The sequence below is a fragment of the Gouania willdenowi genome, chromosome 6, assembly GCF_900634775.1.
Source record: "Gouania willdenowi chromosome 6, fGouWil2.1, whole genome shotgun sequence".
Classification (NCBI taxonomy): Eukaryota; Metazoa; Chordata; class Actinopteri; order Blenniiformes; family Gobiesocidae; genus Gouania; species Gouania willdenowi.
In genome coordinates, this window is record NC_041049.1 from 47,126,546 (window position 1) to 47,142,938 (window position 16,393).

Below are 16,393 nucleotides of genomic sequence, written 5' to 3' on the forward strand. Positions count from 1 at the left end.
TCATATATTACTTGGATATTGTCATTGCCTTACGTGTAGGTGCAAACAAGGGCACGATAGTGTTTAAATTACTGGTTTTCCCGCCTATTAGTTGCTGCTCAATTGAAATCAAACTGGCTGGTATTTGGCCCCTGAACAAAAATGAGTTTGACAGCCCTGGCTTAGAGTGTTGTTCTCTTTGATATGTGACAGGAAACAGTGCGGGATGGCAAAGTGAAAGCTATGCCAAGCCTGTGACTGGGCGCTGTTTTTACAATTAGGGTAATCCAGCCGTACTTGTGGTAGCTGGATTGCATGAGGAGTTTGAAGGTTTGGTTCTGCGTGGGTGGGTGTGTACTATATGCAAATACTTACCTCCCTGGTGTGAACCAAAACAAGTAGCCAATTGGAGCAGAATAAGGAAGTTAGCTGGATAAAAACCTGTTGTAGACGCACTGCACCTGTAGTGTCGGCATTACACCTGTGACTTCACAGATAAAGGACTCATCTCTTCTTTCTCTGATCAACACTTCTCTCCAGTGTCAGGCTCTGCAAAAAGGTGTCTTGGCTGTTTTTACTGACTGAGTGCATTCACCTGTTCTGGTAGGCTTTCATACTAATAGGGGGAAAACGTATCTATATATTTTGTGTTTAATAATCAAGTGTTTTCATGTGTGTGTTTCACTAAAATATTCTTTTACAATGTGGTTCTGATTTAATTGTTGCAGTTATGCACCTTTAATCTCGATAATGTAACAAAAGTAGCGGAGTTTGAGTTATCAGTGCATGGTAATGACCCATATGATAATAGGGCTTCCTGTCACTGTCAGTAAGAGGGTACAAAAAAAATGTATTTGGCAATATATCGCAATATTTCATTACTGTATCGATCAAAAAAAAATGTCCAAATCGATTTTTTTAATCATGTTTTTTAACAAAAAACCCATTTAGTTATGCCAACATGTACATAGCATGTAAACACTCAGTCACTCGGTGTCAGTGAACCATATTAGGCCTCATTCCTCAACGTATTTTAGCTTGGAAGTTGATTGTTTTCATAAAACATACTGGGCACTTTTATGGATGTATTACTTTTTTTTTTAATTGAAGAACTTAACAAAACCAGAATTTGTTGTAGAAGCAAAAGTTAAACTTTTTGGGAAAAATTTAATTTGACAGTTTGATAAACATACCACTTGTTTTAACTTTGGTCCTTGATTTACAGTTAGTTACCATTTACTTGTTCTCGCAAGTTTAAAAAAATTAAATAAATTGTATTTCATACTATTTTGTATATTTGTAAAGGGGAAATTTGTAATTACTGATATCGCGATGCATATTGTAGTGTTTAGTATCGGAATATATTGGGATATGTTGTATCGTGACGTGCAAAGTGTGAATTGTATTGTATCGTCGATGCCCAACCCTAAATGCCTCTGCAGTACTGTATTTCTGTGACAGCTAAAATTGCATTTCCTACTGTGTGTCTTATTAAATGACTCCAGCAGTGGTAACCAGTTGGGTTTAAGACACAGTTTGAGCCGTTAAAGCATCCGTGGCAGATTGTCAACACAGAAGTTGATCTACCATGGCGTGTCAGCATGTGTCATCCTTATCTTGAACTAGAATCTCATTTAGAAATCCCAATCTTAACTGTCCTTAAGAGGCTGGTTTGCCTGATCGGATGGAGTTATTTTAGTTTATTTGCTATTCAGTGATGTGTTAAAACAGTAGAAAAGTATTTAAAGATGGAATAAGTGACAAGCTTTGCTGTAACCTACAATAAAGCTAAGGATTTATATTTGGAATATATTTGGAGTAGTATTCATTCTTCAGGTGTAACACAACATAACAATTTCAATAGTTTATGCAAACAGTAAAAAAAAAAGTAGGGGAGTAACAACTTTTTTTTTTAATAGTTCTCCAATGTAATCCAACATATTATTAATTAAAACAATAACCAAATGTTGGCAGTTAGACGGATGAGATGTATAACTCACCGTTGGTACACGTGTGATACATCTGCTCAGAAAACAGAAGAGCCTCACAAATTCTGACCAACTCGATTTCCATGAGATGCAAATGTAGTTGCAATAAATGACTTATTATTTCACTTTTGCATGCCTTAAACCCGCAATACACTTGCAAAAAAAAAAAAAAAAGCAGTTTTGAACCCCTGCAGGATGTCAGTGCAGTGAGACAAAGGTATATGGAAACTAATAATGTGGCTCTTTCAAAAGAAAAGCAAGTAAAAAATCGAAAGATTTCCGTGGCCTTGCAACATCATTTTCCATCTAATATACCTAATACAGAATTCAGACAGCATCAGACAATATGTGGCCTTCTGGTGCATCTGCACTGTAATTCAAATATATAGTTAGACAACTTTTTAAAACTGTTACTCTTTGTATTTTTATTTTTTTTATTAAAATAAAATCATAATGTAGGCTTCTTATAGATCAATGAATCATTTAGTAGAAAAAGGAGGGAAAAATAACTAAATTGCTGCTCAAAAGTTTGTTTTGGTCTTCATTGTGAACACTCTCTTATTGACATTTTTGTTAAAGTTGTGTGCATTGCGTTGTGGGATGTGGAGTCCTGTAGATGGGTGCATAGAAGTATTTTTTCACTTCATTCTTACTGTAATTTCTTGAGTTTGCCTCCAAAAACTGTGCCAATGTGACTTCCTGACACATTTATGGTGTTTTCACTGACTAAAAATTGTGGAAAGTCAAATGCAGATGTTTTTTTTGTTTTGCTTTATACGGAAAAATCCGAATGCAGCCGAAATTGAATGTCTTGACGAGTGATGTGGTATCACGCGGAATACCGTAAAAAAAACTAGAATCTATTAACTGTCTTCATTGTCTGGCAAAGAACACAAGGAATCACTTAAAAATGAAGTAAAAACACTTCTATGCATCTATTTACAGGACTCCACATCCCACAATGCAATGCGCGTGGACATGAAAACAATGTTTCAAATGGCAATTTTGACCTTTTTTCTTTCTTTTTGTTTTTTTGTTTTTTTTTTTTTATCCTTTCTTTTCTTTTTGGAGTAAAAGACGTTTGATTAATTGATCAATTTGGCATACACTATTAGTTGATCTAATCAAAAATAATTCTAATAATCCTAAATATGACATAGCATGGAGGGCCACAGACTCTCTATGGTATAATTTGCATGGTGTCCCTAAGCTAGCCATAAATCATCTCTGTTGTCCTGTCACTCAAAAACATGAATGGCAAACGGAGGTGACAGCTTGTCTGTCACATTGCTTTAACACTTTATTAGACTGGATGTGGGAGTGACCCTCATTCAGCAGAGATAGACATCAACATGAGTGCATAGAATATACTGTACAAGAATGATTGAGTCAACAACTGTTAGAATTGAGAAATATTGTCATTTTTATTGCATTTCTTCTGTGCAGATTGGAGCAAATATAGCTGCCAACATGGTTTCATTTTTTTATTCTTATAGGGCATATTACTGCTCTCTGCCTCAAGCCCCTGGGCCATGGTACATCATAGTGTTGAGGCTGCAATATGAGTGTTATTCCATCCACAACCCTGGATTTCCAACTGACCACCTCCTGGGGGCCCAATAACTCCTACTCTGATGGTGAGAAATGGGTCAACAATAAGATAGCAGAAATAATCAATGCCCTTCTTACTATTTCATATTCACTACACACTTAGAGACGATCTGAAAGCCTTGCAGTCAAATGAAACCTCGTGCACACTTGAAGAAAACGGCTTTTTGTTTGCTTTGTCTCCATTTTCAACTGAACAATTCAACGTCAGTTGAAATCAGTCAACAATTAATAATATATACTCTCCCTCAAAGATACAAGGCAGCTAAGAAGTTCCCTGCTGAGGAACAGCCAAGTTCTTTCACTAAACTGCTTTGACGAAACAAAGAAACCTAATCAATTAACTCATACAAATAAATGCATCTGTTCCTGTCTGACGTTACTAACAAAACTAAAAATTCTATCACCAGGTTTGTTTATGTCGAATTACACGAGTTGCCCGTGGCCCCACGACGCCTCTCCTCAGCTCTGGAGTAAGTACCAAGTGTGGGAGTGGCTGCGCCAAGTCATGGACGTGCACCAGATTGATGCCTCCAGTGTTCCCTTCCAAAACTTTGACATGGATGGCCAACAGCTCTGCAGCCTCAGCTACCAGGACTTTATCCGAGCCGCCGGCTGCGTGGGACCACTTCTCTTTCAGAGCATCACAGAACTCAAGTGGAGCGGTGCGTCACAAGGGTCAGAAAAAGTCTTAACACCAGAGAAGCTGGGTGGTTGGAGTTGTATCTAGAGGAGAGACTCAATGAAGTCTTGCTGAGAAGGAATCACTGAACTAGTCAGGGGTCACACAGCGTGATGCTGTAGTGGGGTGAAGGAGTACTAAAAGAGAAAGAAATGATGGATCTTTTGTTTGTGCCTGCAGAAGTGGGTCATCTAACGAAGCACAGAAGGGGTATAGAGCTGAGAGTGGATACATTCATTCAGAAAATAAAAAGTTTCTCTGCCACAGAATAGAATATTGACAATCAGAGCATTATCTGTATTTCTTTTGGAATTTTGTTGTTTTTGGAGTTTATTTATCCTTCAGTTTGTTTATTTTTGTTGTTAGTCTGTGATTTTGTGTGCTTCTGTTCTCATATTCTGTGTTTTTTGGAGTCATTTTTGTATTTACTATTTATCTTTCTTTTTTGTCATTGTTGTTATTTTGTGTATAGTCATTTTGTGAATTTCTGATGTTATTTTGTGTGTTTCTGTTCTCATCTTCTATATTTTTGTTGTAATTGTATGTATTGTGGTCATTTTGTGTATTTTGTTGTGTTTTTGGAGTTATTTTAGGTCTTTTAATGAAGCTCAGAGAGGGTACAGAGCAGAGAGTGGGTACATTAATTCAGAAAAAAAAATTTTAAAAAATGTTTCTCTGGCCCAAGTCAGCACATTAGATGTAATCTAACAGCCAGGTTAATGGCATTTCACAACACAAGTAGTGCCAGGAAACCTGGCAGAACTGGTTCAGCCGCAGGATTGTGAGAAATGCAAGGTATAACGAAACTATTGTGCCTACCGCGGGTAGAGTGTGGCTATTGTTTCAGTAGTTTGACTCTGGCTTGGTGTTTTGGTTCTTATTGATCGTTCAAATTTCTATCTGATTTAATTCTGTGAATATAAACAACCAATCTTAGAAGAAATTTAAATGTAATTTCTAATGACACCTTTCATGTTTTTCCTACTTTACAGGGCAGTTTCCTATGGACACAGGGCAGCTGGATATCAAACCTGAATGTAAGAGTCTCACAAACACAAAGCAACAATCCACAAAAACGATTGATATCAAATTGATTGCCTTTTTTTGTCTAACAGTTGACGTTTTCAGTCCATTTCCAGAGGTTAACTACCCATATGCAGGTACTTTGAATATATTTTTACCTAAGAAGGCTATAATTTCCTGTCGTGTATTTATTTGTTTGTTTGTTTCATTTGGATCCGGTCCAGATTGCTCATTTCATTGTGATATTTTAAAAAATAGCGGTGCCCACACATTTAGACCTACTGTATTGTTGTTGTTCATGGAAATCTAAATTTTCTTACAAGCCATTCTAGTGTGAATGATCATGGTACCGTGATCAGGATCACTGATCCAAAAAACTGACTATCCTGCAAAAGAGGAGATTTGCGCTCTCTGAGTGCTTTTTTTATGTTATTAATGTTCCTATTCAAATACATTCTGAAAATGACTCAAAGATTGACACGTTTTTGTTTCCTTAGAACTATTTGATCCCTCAACGGTCCCTCTTACAGCTGCTACGTCTCCTGTATTTTCCAGTCCTGGTGAGCAAGCTTGCATTACTGTATATAATTCCGTTCAATATGCTTTAAAAGCCATTTAATGTGTATTTTTTGTCAGTTAAATGCAACTAAAACTGAATTCCCCTCAAAGTTTCCATTGAACCTCTTTCCATAGATATCAAACAATCAAACAGTCGTCCTCACCAGGTCAAAAAACACAGTGCGTATCTAAAAGAACTATTACGTACAGTTTTAAAGTAATGTTTTTTGATTAAATATCGAATGTTCTTGTTTCTGTATTTGAAACCCAAAGATCCGAGGGGAATCCACCTGTGGGAGTTCATCAGGGATATTCTACTGAACCCAGAGAGGAACCCGGGGTTGATCAAGTGGGAGGATCGGACAGAAGGAGTTTTCCGCTTCCTAAAGTCTGAGGCTGTTGCACAATTGTGGGGGAAAAAGAAAAATAACAGCAGCATGACTTATGAAAAATTAAGTCGTGCAATGAGGTAAATTATACCGTTTTTAGACACAGCTCACTATTGTTTTGTTTGAATTTATTTGAAATCACGGTCATTTTTACATGGCATTACAATAGAGAGGGGCAACATTAATTACAGTGAGGGCCACAAAAATGTGATTGTTAAAACTAAGGGCCACAGAATAAAAGAAAGACAATCGGAGTGTTAATACAGAAAAAAGTAAAGTTTTTTTTTATGTGTTGCTGTTGTCATTTAGCGTACTTTTGTTGTAATGTTGTCTATTTTTGTTGTAATGTTGTGTATTGTGGTCATGTTGTGCATTTCTGTGTTTCTGTTCTCATTTTGTGTATTTTGTTGTTTTGGAGTTATTTTTGTGTATTTCCTACTTTTGAACTTTTTTTATACTGCTCCGTATCACAGCACTATGTACCCCTGAAGCCATTCGTTGCCATCATATTTGTACTCATCATTACATAAAGGATTTATGGGCAATTCTCTAAAATTGCGGCTCTTCAAAATGAACATTGACAAATCAAAAACCTTTTCTATATTGTACATTCTGTAAGTCTCATTCAAAGAGCTCACTCACATCCCATGCTAGCACCATTATTCAATGTCTTTCATCATTTCCTTTTTATAGTCTAACTGCCATTTGGAAAATCTAAGAAGAGAAACAAATTTCACACTGTGCCTTTCCTAACCCAATTTCCAGTAACGCACTTGCTGCTGAAAGTTTTGTATTGTAACCGCCTGGAAATGTACTTTCAATCTCAAGGTACATCCACTTGTGTAAGACCATTAAAAGTTCACCCCCTAAAACAGTCAAACTGCACTTTGGATTACATTTGGCTTCTTTTTGATAAGCACCAAATGGAGCCATTGTTGAACAGTGACATGTTTTTACTTCTGTGCTAAATAAATTGGAAATAACCCGTTCCCCAGAAAATGGTACGCTACAGTGGTTACAGCTTCACATTTAGCTAATTTAATTAGCTCACTTTCAGTGAATTGCAAACTACAGTGAGCCACAGAATTAGCCTGAAGGCTTTGTCATGAAGCAACTTTTTTCTAATTGCTGCAGAGAATTTAGGCTGGCATCATAATAGCAATAGATTCCCTTTGTGTGCAATGACTCACATTTGTGTGCATAACTTTGATCAGATGAAAGTAGTTTGGTAGGTTGGTTTGACACTTGTTCAACAAAAAATTAGGATTCGAAATTATTTTATTTGCCTAATTACACATTTTAATTTAATTTGACAAAATCTTAAAATGGAGATTAAGCAAGAGTATCACAACCAACTTGTATCATTTTACAACCATATTGGCACTACTTCACCCTTGTTATTATTACCCAAGGGCAATAAAGTATGCCCATATTACTATGTATGAATGTAAATGTATGAATTAATTTCATGGTTGGAGAGCCACACTGGTTAGCAGCCACAGCACCCATTCCCTTTACACTTCCTCGAGGCTGCTTTGGCTATGGTGTGGCTCTCCTTTACTGGAGTGTGAACAAAAAGTGTCGTTCTCCAAGCCACAAATGTTACATAATTAAACGAGATCTAACAGCGTGACCTAATGCTTCATTTAAAACAACTCAGGATTTTCCGACTTCCAACTTGAAAAAGTGACTTGAAGCGCCACCTGAAGTCGGAGCTACTACTCTGTAAAGTCAGAAAATAATCTAATATTCTAGTGGTCAGCCATGATTGAGCTATTTTGACGTGCTGCCACTGAACTCGGTTGAACTCTGCGTAGTCTGTGAATGAAGGCAGGCTGGAGGAAAGGAAGCAGGGATGTCATTTTTTTCGGGCTATCTAAAAATCACGGAACATGGAGTTTTCCCAAGGCTTAAAGGAATAAAATATGTGTGGGAACAGTTAGTGGTCCATCCTCATCCTCATATGACAGCTTGTTTTACTCTGTAGTGGATCAAACTGTGACTTTACATTGGACATTGTATGAAAATAGTTGAATCTTTGTGACCAACTTGGACAGAAGTCTCCGTTTGTCAGAATTTTAATTAATCGTGCAGCAGCAGCTGAGTGAGCACAGCTGCTGCTGCGCGACGAGTCCATGTGGTTTCAAATGTAACTAAGTCTATATTTCTAGTGCAATATAATGTTTCACCTTATCGGGGCGCTGCACTTATGTCAGGGTTCGAAGCACAAAAGAGGAAAAGGACTTACACACACCGGAGAATGCGCATAAACCCAGATTTGAATGCGAACACCCACATTTCAGGGCTGCTCCACCCACAGTGCGTAACTGGGATGAAGATACGCAGCAACTGACTTACGTACAGGGAGAGAATAGCACACAGCCAAAAACAGCGTCACTGTGCTGCTTTTTGGATTTTTGTGCATGGGAGAATAGAGCCCTGTATGTTTAACGATATAATAAGATGATACCGGCTTATATTTGAATTATTATTATTATTATTATTATTATTATTATTATTATTATAGTGTTTCTGCTTTGTTTTAGTTTTTTCACACCATCCACCAAGTTGTATGCTTTTAAACTCTAACTGGCAATAAAACTATTCTGACTGTAATTTTTCTCACACAGCGTAACGTAATAGCAGCCTTGTATTGCTGCGTGCTTTGTTCGCTCTCTTCTCTGTGTGCTGTAATCTCCACCCTCGCTTTGATTGCCGCAGGTAAAAGCGCTTCATACTCGTATCTTGTGCCACACAGGAGAGGGAACGATGCATTGATTAGCAGGGCCAGCAATCACAGTAATTACTGACAGCTGTGTCATGCTCCACTATTAATATCAAATGCATAAAGCGGTAAAATTACCAACGTGGACAGTTAACTACAATAAGTAAATCAATATAATAATCGTCATGTGAATGAGGTTCAAACATTTGAAGCCGTGTAGAAATGATTTAATTTTGCTGAATTAAATTAATTTCATGATTACACATTTCTTACTGCAGTCCAAGCATGATTTGCTCATTTTATTCTCCATTCATTACCTTCATTACTAGGGGCACAGAGCGCGTTTTTTCCCTCTCTAACAACCAATCACAGATTTTAGCAGACTGCGTTACCCAGCAACAGGGTCAACCACACCTCCTCACTAGCATGTACATTTCTGTCAACTCCTTGCTTAGAGTTGCTCTCAGAAGGGAGGAATTTTAGGCTAAATTAGGAAGAAGCTCTGAGAAGCTTTGTGAATACGGGCAAAGGAGTTTTGGTTGTAAATATTGAACAAGTTTTAGATTTTAGATTGTCGGCCCCAAACAGTTACAGAGTGATTATAAAGGAAATTTCACTATTAACACACCTTAGACCACAGGATAATATCACGAATAATCTTATGAAGCATAAAATAATCTGCCGGTTGCTCTCCTTGGTCGAAAACGGGGGAAAATCAAGATAAAAACAGCCTAATTGTCTCCATGTGTGTACCTTGCTTTAGATGTATGTAAAATTGTTCCTATATAGACTTTAATACAGAATATAAATTATACTATACCTGTTAGAATTGTCATAATATCTGTAGAAATGACCATGAAAGATTTTGCAAATATGTTTCACTAGGTCAAAACTACAGTGAGACAATACAAGCACTAACAACATCATAAGCACGAGTTAAGGAGATATAATCATGCAATATTAAGCCTATAACTGGAAGGAAGTCAAAATTTCCTCTTTAAGTGGAAACAGATTATTATGCAGGTGAGTTGTCAGTATGTAAACAGGAACCAGATGCATACCAGTTAAGCACGATGCTGATAATTGAGGTGAAAGTAGTACCTGAAGAGTGAGTGGCTTCCAAGTATTAAGATAAGACTGTCAGTTTGTTGAGATGTCACTTTAGGTGGAAAAGATTGATGGATGGCAACGCAGCATGGTATAAATATGGTGGCGTCAGTGTTGTGTTTTTTTTTTTTTTCCAAATACTGACTCTTATCTGTAAAATCAACGTTCAGCTTAAGGACCGAGCCACTGTCGAGGATGGTCCAGCTTCTCTAGTTTGGTGTGTGCGTTGGGGATCATTTGTGATTGTCTTTTTCTGTATGTTGAGTAATCATTGTGTCTTCTTTATCAAATAAACTGACATCAAGCTACTTATTTAATACATAGCTGGACCAACGTAATTGAATTGATGAGTTATTCAAAATCAAGTTAATAATTTATACCAACTGATTTAATTGACAAAGACTTAATGAGTTAATTCTACTCAAATCAATGTTTTTTATTAGTCAAACTTAAAATGAAATTAAGTCAACTTAAAGTTTTCAAGTTTTCCAACTCACTAATTACAACACTTTTCTGGAGTTTTTGATTGTAGAGCTTCACTAAAGCAGAAATTTGAATGAAACTGACTCATAACTTTGAATTTCCAGGACTTCAATAACTGATGAAAGTTTGTTTTTTTTAGAGTGTAACCCAACTGTCATTTCATATGTTGCAGATATTATTACAAAAGAGAAATTCTAGAACGGGTGGATGGACGCAGACTGGTGTACAAGTTTGGGAGGAATGCAAGAGGCTGGAGAGAGACGGAAAAATGACTGTTATTCAGACTTGGAGTCCTTCTTTTTGTTCTTTGCCAGTTGGAAAGCTTTACGTGTTGTTTTTAACGTTCAAACTTTCCTCCAAACTAACTGTAATGCTGTGATACTGCACTGACATATTCTTCACTGTACCTATTATGGTACACAGAGGAACCCCATGCATGAGTTTACATAACCGAAGGAAAGGCAATAAATACTGCCCTAAATGCAGAAAACATGCTGTTTTGTAGTTTTTTTGTTTTTTGTTTTTTTTGTCTGATTGATGACCATGTGTATTTTTTCATTTAATTTTTCGAAGTTATTATATTTTAAAAAAGAATTGGAAACACAGGTGTAGAATGTTTAATACATCTGTGTTTCAAATTACACCACTGTATAAAATATGCAAATTTGTCATGGAATTGTGGTCTGCAGACTTGGAGAGGCTGACAAATATGTTTTTGTTGTTTTGCTGTGAATTTGAAAAGCAAAACAAAAAAGAAGACCAAAATAAGTGTTTACAGAAACTGATGCTGGTAGACTGTGATTATAGAGAATCTGACACTATTTCACATAAGGCGGTCAATAACTGTATATTTTATGAGAAACATTTTGAGAAACACTGGCATAAACAAATTAAAACTTGTATATATTTAATAAAAAAACATTCTCGCAGTTTTGATTGAACATTGTTAATGTGGGAAAAAAATAAAGCTTGAGTTTGTTTTTAATTTCTGCAAGTATTCTCAGTTTTTTTAATGTTTAGAAATTGGTATTCGTACTATTGTTGTAGTATTCGACACCAGTCTTGGTCTCCAGACTGGTCTGGAGTCTTGGGCTGCGTTCGAAATAGCACACTCCGTACTATACACTACAAACTCAATGAGTATATACTGTCTACTATGGACTATAAGTATGATTAGGATGATGACCATTCCCACTGAAGTATACGTCCAAGTTTCCCAAGATGCATTTCAAACCTACAACAACAAAAACCTGAAGCACACTGAGACTAAATATATCCATTGATTCGCCACCTTTGAAAGTTTTGAAAACATTTGATCCATAAAACTCACAGAAAACGCATTTCATGCCGACATTTCGGAGATTTTTGGAAACTGGTCATTGTGCTACTGATAAAATGTCCGGTAAACTTCAAAACAAAAGCCCTATTTACAAAACTGTTAAAAAAAAACAAATGGAAGACAAGAAGAGATGCTTTTGTTTGGAAAAGAAGATGTTTGATTTTTAGCTTGAAGCCGGTCCCGGGACAATTTCACATGTCTAGTATGTCTAATGTGCCCACCATGCAAACTTAAATAAATTTCCCGATATATAGTACACATCCGGGTATTTCTCACATACTCAATCTTTTTATACTATCTAATGTAAACACACTACATACATAGTTTGACCTGGGTATAAGTAGGACGTTTGTATGCAATTGTTGTCTCAGACCATGGGTGGAATTATGATTTTCTGTCAGGATGAGTGAAGGCAAGCACTTCAACACTTCATTAACATGATAATAAGGAGAATCGATTGTTCCTGATTAATTAATGTTGTAATGTGACTTCAAACATTTAGCATTAGCTCACTGATTGTTCCGCCTCCTTGTAAATCTTTTCCAATCTTTGGGTAGTAACGCGTTACTAATAACGCGTTACTACCCATGACTACTGACCACTAACTTTAAGCCTCATTCACCTGAAAAATTGACAGATACTAAAAATACTTCTTAATTTATCAGTGACTTTTAAAAAAATACATACAGTGATTTATTTTTGCAAGAATTTAGTTGAACAAATATGTTAAGATGTATGATTTTACTATGTTGTGCTTTGAAAAAGTTGCAAATGCCTTGTTTTTTTCTGTTGTCTTGTTTTATGGTTCTGGTCTTGTCTTGGTCTTGGTCATGACTTGGTCATGACATGGTCTTGACATGGTCTTGACATGGTCTTGACATGGTCTCTGGTCTTGTCGCATTCTGGTCTTGAGCAAGTCTTGTTATCGGATAGTGTGGTCTTGAGTACAAAACTAATCCAAACAGTAAATAAGTTATTTTGGCTTGAATGTTTCCAAATTGGAACACTTGTGGTTCAAACTTCCATGCCCTTCCAGGTAGCTGCATAGCTGTTTTTGTCTGATCGTGACAGTTTGAAATGCCATGAAGTTAATTGTTTGTCAAAGCGTGGCACAACTGCCAAGCTGGTTCCTGCAGGCCGCAGACAAATGACTGGGCCTCGATGGCCAGCGAGATAAAGGCAGTTTGAATGAGAAAAGAAACTCCTCTCTACACTGCATGCATGGGCAAATCTATGTTGTCTTATCTTCACTCTGATTTATCTGTCCTTTGTATCCCTTTCTCTTCCATAGCGTGACATTGATTGGCACCACATTATGTCACTATCTCTTACACTTTTGTCATTTGTACATTAGTGTCATAAGCCCGTAACGAGTTGGATGGAAATCACGTACCACATTGTTGTTAATTAGTCTTCTGTGATTAGACCTTGTGTTTATTCACAAGTTAAACAAAACTCTTGTGCCTGATGGCAACAAATCCCTTCTGATTAGACGTGTTTGCCATAATTTTCTCTTTGTTTTTCATAAGTATTGATGATCAAAAGGAATCCTGACAGCGGCACATTGGAGCTGACACTATCTGTGACATGAATTGAAATAATTACCCTTAATTTTTGAATCATCAGAGTTAGAGCCGCTGTTATTATAAACAGAAAAAATCAAGTATAGCTTCTGTACTGTTTACGTCTGTGATTGGGACTCATACAACGTGTAATCTCCAACTCACATTTTATGTGATTTTAAAAGCTGCATTCAATTGGCTACACTTTGAATTTAAACCATTTGGTGTTTTCACACAAGTTTATTCTTCTTTGGATAAATTAAGATGTCCCTCATTTAATGCTTTAAAGCAGTGGTTCTTAACTGGTTTGCATTGCAGGCTTACACTTTGCACGTGAAATGTTAAAAGGTGACGCAGTTAATTTCTTATATGATGGTTTTACTCAAAATCAGCTTTATTTTAGTAAAGGACAAATGGTGTACTTTGATGACATTTAATAACATCAAACAAAAATCCTTCATCTCTCTATGGCTGCATTGGAAACAAAATCACACCTTCAAAATAAAATATTTAAAAAAAAAATCCTTTCTTTTTGTTATTGTCTTTTTTGTTTCAGTAAATGTTTGTAAACTACTGAAAACATTTTGGTGCTCCATTTTTGTGTCCATCTTTAAGGGAGCTTTAAATGTCTGTGGATAGTAGGTAAATAATGAGTCCAAAGAATAAGCGGATTCGGCATCTCGCTGCGCGCAAAGCATGCTGGTCCGGGTCAAAGGTCAGGACTACCCAGCTCCCGCCTAGCTCGTATCATAAAACGTAAACATGGCCGAGTCTGACAAAGATATTGAATATTTTGAGCGTTGTAAAGTGGATGTTTTAAAAGAATATTGTAAGAGACGTGGACACGTTGTTACTGGGAAGAGGAAGAAAGAACTGGTGGCCCTCGCTTGGGCATTGTCATTTCAAAAAGCACTTATAGTTTTGACAAAACAGCAGGAACGAGAGGCTGTCAACCTTGTTTATAAATCTCTGCTCGATATCGATGTTGACAGTTGATCATGGGGGGATCGGGCATATTGTGGCGAGAAAGAAAAGGACGCCAACAAATCCCCGAAACCTGCTGGGTGAGAGACACCTCTCTAACATGTACACCACAATATAATATTTATATACTAGTTTACTAGTTAGCTTTAACGTAGTACAGTATATGTCAAACTTACTGATTTAATCCATTCGGCACGACGTTCTGGATCTTTTCTTTCAGTAGGAAATGGGATGAGTACGTATGGCGGGTCGCATATACATCGTGAGGTTCCTTTATTGCACTCGTGAACGGGGCAAAACTCTTTCATCCACGTATTAAGCCCACGTGTACCGTTGGAACAGCCACGCACTGAACAATGGGACCCTGGCATATTGCCTTAAAATGACCTTAAGCAAAGTAAATGCCTAAAAGTCCGTATAAGTAGCCGGTTGTTCCGCTAGACAGGGGCTTTGTTAACACGCTGGGCAGTCGTGAACTCTGACCCGGATATATTGACCCGGGAATCGCGCATGCGTACTGATAATGCTGATTTGGCTTATTAAAGGAGAAAAAAAAAAAAGATGAAAAACTCAAACCACCACTGAGCACCAAATCTCCTCCTTTCCAGATATTGCCAGTTATCTGGATCAGTGATCCATTCACACTTTAAAGGCCTGGAAGAAACATCTTTCCCCATTAATAACAGTACAATAGGTCAAAATGTATGGCTACGCCTATTTTTTTTGGGGGGGGGGGTTTGTGAGAAATGCACAATTTGGAACAATCAAAATGAAAATTTGTGTGGTAATTCAGGGACCAACCTGTCATAACTTTGTCAACTCTCATAAAGATCGGTCAACTACGAACCAAAATTTCACCAAAGATGAGCGATAGAGTTTTTTTTTTTTTTTTTTTCAAACTGATCCAGAATCAGTATGTTGTTCCGGATCCCCTCCACCATTTAATGGAATCTTCCATGGCATAAGATCTATGTTTGGTTAAAGTTTTGTCACAGTCCATTGACTTTTTATCTAATCAAGCAAAAGGTCAAAGAAACAAACAAATGAATGAAATCCTGGGGAAATTATTACCACTTTTGGTGGCGGAAACTGAAAAAGATTGAATAATATAAAATAACAGAAGAGATAAGATAGCACCCTTTAACTGCTGGTAATCAAATTTACAGCTAAGGTTTAAACAAATTGTGTGTTACAATATGCTGATGATATTTTTAGCAATCCTGACCTTGGATGCACTTTGGTGACAGAGGGAAAACTGGAAAGTGATCCTAATCAGATGGTTTTAGTTCATTAAATGCTACAGGTGAGAATATTATGTAATCCTCAAAATCCCCAGACCTGTGAGTGAATGGAGTTGTACCTGAATGCACCATTAAACCAGCATGCCATGTATTTAGAAGTCATCATTGAGAGGCTTCGCCAGTGACCACTGATGGCATGCTACACGCAGACAAATGCAGACAAACAGGTTGTAATGGATCTGGAAACAAAAAGAACTTGCTCATAGGCATCTAAGAGAAGACATTTGATCTCTGTGTCTCGCTTTTAACAGAGAGACCTTTCATTGCACAGTGGGAAACATTTTATCACTTCGGCAGACGACAGTCTGAGAAAGTGACAACCAAATATATGCACTAGTAAAATTATCGTTTGACCTGCTTCAGGGTTTGTTTGGCTAGACTGCACGGCTGAAGCCTGCCTTTGTGCAAGGAGAATACAATGTACAATAGTTTGCCAGTCCTTGTCCAAAAATAATTTGCAGACATGAATGAGCTACGCACTGACTCTTCTAATATTTGAAAGGCAGGATGTTAATTTAGTGAAATGGAAGCTGGAGGGGGACAGGGAAGTGATAAAAGCCAGCTCAAGCACTGGCACGAACAGGAGGCCGTAATTTGTGTTTATGCCCGTTCTCAGCAGGGCTATTGTGTTCTCGCAGCAGTTACACTGTCCCAGCTTATCAGGG

General features: G+C 37.2%; 1 protein-coding gene across 3 annotated transcripts; it reads left to right on the top strand.

The window, feature by feature from the left end:
* Positions 1-443: 443 nt before the first annotated feature.
* On the top strand, positions 444-11,509 carry ehf (ets homologous factor). 3 transcript variants are annotated; one of them, XM_028451541.1, is made up of 9 exons: positions 444-582; positions 3,464-3,604; positions 3,986-4,240; positions 5,250-5,294; positions 5,373-5,417; positions 5,778-5,840; positions 5,974-6,018; positions 6,112-6,307; positions 10,715-11,509. In XM_028451541.1, exons 2-9 carry the CDS (start codon positions 3,529-3,531, stop codon positions 10,812-10,814), a joined length of 825 nt encoding a protein of 274 aa, XP_028307342.1. In that variant the 5' UTR covers positions 444-582; positions 3,464-3,528; the 3' UTR covers positions 10,815-11,509. The 3 variants fall into 3 exon arrangements, with proteins under 3 accessions (XP_028307342.1, XP_028307344.1, XP_028307343.1); XM_028451542.1 differs by having other exon boundaries at positions 458-538; XM_028451543.1 differs by lacking the exon at positions 3,464-3,604.
* The last annotated feature ends 4,884 nt before the right edge of the window (positions 11,510-16,393 follow it).

What these genes read in the sequence shown, in the direction of transcription:
- ehf (XM_028451541.1), top strand. Translation starts at nt 3,529, where the DNA reads ATGAGTGTTATTCCATCCACAACCCTGGATTTCCAACTGACCACCTCC. An exon ending in TCCTGTATTTTCCAGTCCTG is followed by an intron (nt 5,841 to 5,973) that starts GTGAGCAAGCTT and finishes CTCTTTCCATAG; the next exon opens with ATATCAAACAATCAAACAGT. An exon ending in TCACCAGGTCAAAAAACACA is followed by an intron (nt 6,019 to 6,111) that starts GTGCGTATCTAA and finishes TGAAACCCAAAG; the next exon opens with ATCCGAGGGGAATCCACCTG.